General features: G+C 29.8%; 1 protein-coding gene across 1 annotated transcript in view; it reads left to right on the forward strand.

Moving 5' to 3' along the window:
- LOC144955870 (E3 SUMO-protein ligase RanBP2-like) overlaps window positions 1-2,500 on the forward strand; it is a 159,830-nt gene that overhangs the window by 118,022 nt on the left and 39,308 nt on the right. Inside the window, 1 exon segment of the mRNA XM_078886100.1 lies at window positions 490-648. Coding sequence (XP_078742226.1) covers window positions 490-648 — 159 coding nt within the window.

The raw sequence follows: 2,500 nt of genomic DNA on the forward strand, positions 1-2,500 counted from the left end.
CTGTGTCTTGGAATGATTTTGTCCTGATTCTGGTCAGAGTCCTTGGCTGGGAGGGAAACAGTCGAATGTATAGTTAATAGTTTTGGGAGATGATATTTTTTCCTTGTAAATCATCTCTCTGTTATGCACTGCATTATGTTTTATTTACATATTATTTAAATGATTGGTAAACATTTGAGTGTTATTCTTCTTAATAGGGACCTGTGCTTGTGACTGGATGAGACTTTTAGGTGATCTCAAACTAAGTACTTTGACGGTGTACTCTTGGAATCAACATCTGTTTCCAATCTGAACAAATTCCCCTTTGTCTTACCTTTTCTTTTGTGCTTTAATTGTAATTCTAGAACTTTTTACTATCCCATTTTCTTCCTTTTTACTGGCGTTGATATGACCTTAATGCGTTGCAAGCGCCGTCAAACCCATTAAAACAAACAAACAAACAAACAAACAAATGTTAATGTTTACTTTATTTTATTGATGACCTGCCAGGCCAAAACAGGAGAAGAGGAGGAGGAGGTTCTGTTTGAATCAAGGGCCCGAATGTATCGGTTCGATTCCGGGGAATGGAAAGAGAAGGGCGTTGGTGTCATGAAAATATTAGAGCACAGAGGAACCAAGAAAGCAAGGGTGCTGATGAGACGAGATCAGGTACTGAATAAATAGTATTCTCTACATTTAAAAATAAATTTTTTTTGCTTTAAACTTTTTAAAATTTAGATTATTATTACTATTATTATTATTATTATTATTATTATTATTATTATTATTATTATTATTATATTATTATTATATTATTATTATTATATTATTATTATTATTATTATTATTTTTATTATTATTATTATTATTATTATTATTATTATTATTATTTATTATTATTATTATTATTATTATTATTATTATTATTATTATTATTATTATTATTATTATTATTATTATTATTATTATTATTATTATTATTATTATTATTATTATTATTACACTGCGTGGAATCAGCGCTATTTCAGTTGGAACTCCCAAGGGACCAATAACCCTCCCTGCTCGCTACCTGCATGAGGTCATTGGAGTTCAACTGGTATCAGGCAGTGCCGTGTCCAATGGGGGCAATTATGGATATTTATGGTCTTATAATATGTCTGTATAGCGGGAAAACAATAACAGACTCTTTCACTTCATTATTTTGATTTGAAAAATCAGTTGTTTTTCTAAACATCAGTGAAAATTTGACATTCTTGTGGTTAATAGTTTTCTTTAGATGTCACAAATTGTTGATCTAATTTTAAGTGCTTGTAAATTATGGTGCACTTAAATAAAAAAAATGTTATTCAAAACTCAGCGGCAGTATCTCAAGAATTTTAATAAATATCAAAAGTACATATATGCATCTATGTTCCTGTGCAATATTATCATATTAGCAGTTGATTTTCTTGATTTATTCATAGTTTTGTAAGTTCTGTATATTGTTTCTACCAATTCCGTTCCTCTCAAACAGTTGTGTTGATCATAACAGTAAACTGATATGATTTATGTCTTTATGTGGTAAAATCACTCATAAAGATAATATTTTATTGACCAGTAAAGACTAAAAACCAATATTGTGTATGATGTCAATATCTCAATTTACTATCAATCTGCCTATAAAGTATGACTTCTTTACAAGAAAAAAATCAATCACCCAACAAGGTTACTGGACATACTACAAATATTGCAGTATCAATCATCAATTACAACTAACACTAAGCACTGGTACTGTTAAATTAAATGATTTGCTCAAACAGACGGACATAGTATGTGGACAATAGAGGATTCAAAATACGAGGGCATATAGTTTATTCCAAGTAGTAACCTTTATCTCTTTATTGACCAACTATATTCAAAACGAACACACTGTCCACATAGGTTATATAGAATCATCTCCTTTCTTCCAAGAATACACATTTAGTCATTGTCTTATAAAGTCATCTGATATACCATTGAACTCCAGTCAGTCAAATTTAGAGATAAAACAATTGAATAACAACCAGAGTCAAATCAGTACAACACCACAGGCATACCACAGCAAGATCATTTAATTTTTGGGAAATCACTGCCATATATATCTGGACGCTTCAGTCTATAAAAAGTTAACACATTCACTTGTGCACAAAAGGAGAACTTGAACTTACATTATATTACTTATTCAACATGCAAAAATACGAGTAATTGAGACGGATTTCAATTACCCTAAACATTGACACCTATATGACACTATAAAGTCGGCATTTCCTTAGACAACCACACAAAAGCAGTACCGTATACATCTTCAAACTATAATGCCCAACAGTCATAAAGAAATATAATTTTGACTTGAATCGTAAGGGATTTAAGTATAGAAAAAAGTTATCAAGCCATTAAAAAGTTGGCATTCAAATGTGCCCAAAACTCATAATATTTAAATCAGTTAAAAAATAATATTAGTATATTTTCGTCTAATGGTTTATATTTTATTCCTAAACTGATA

This window comes from Berghia stephanieae, chromosome 10 (assembly GCF_034508935.2).
Source record: "Berghia stephanieae isolate SIO BIC M18660-M18661 chromosome 10, UCSD_Bste_1.3, whole genome shotgun sequence".
NCBI classification, from domain to species: Eukaryota; Metazoa; Mollusca; class Gastropoda; order Nudibranchia; family Aeolidiidae; genus Berghia; species Berghia stephanieae.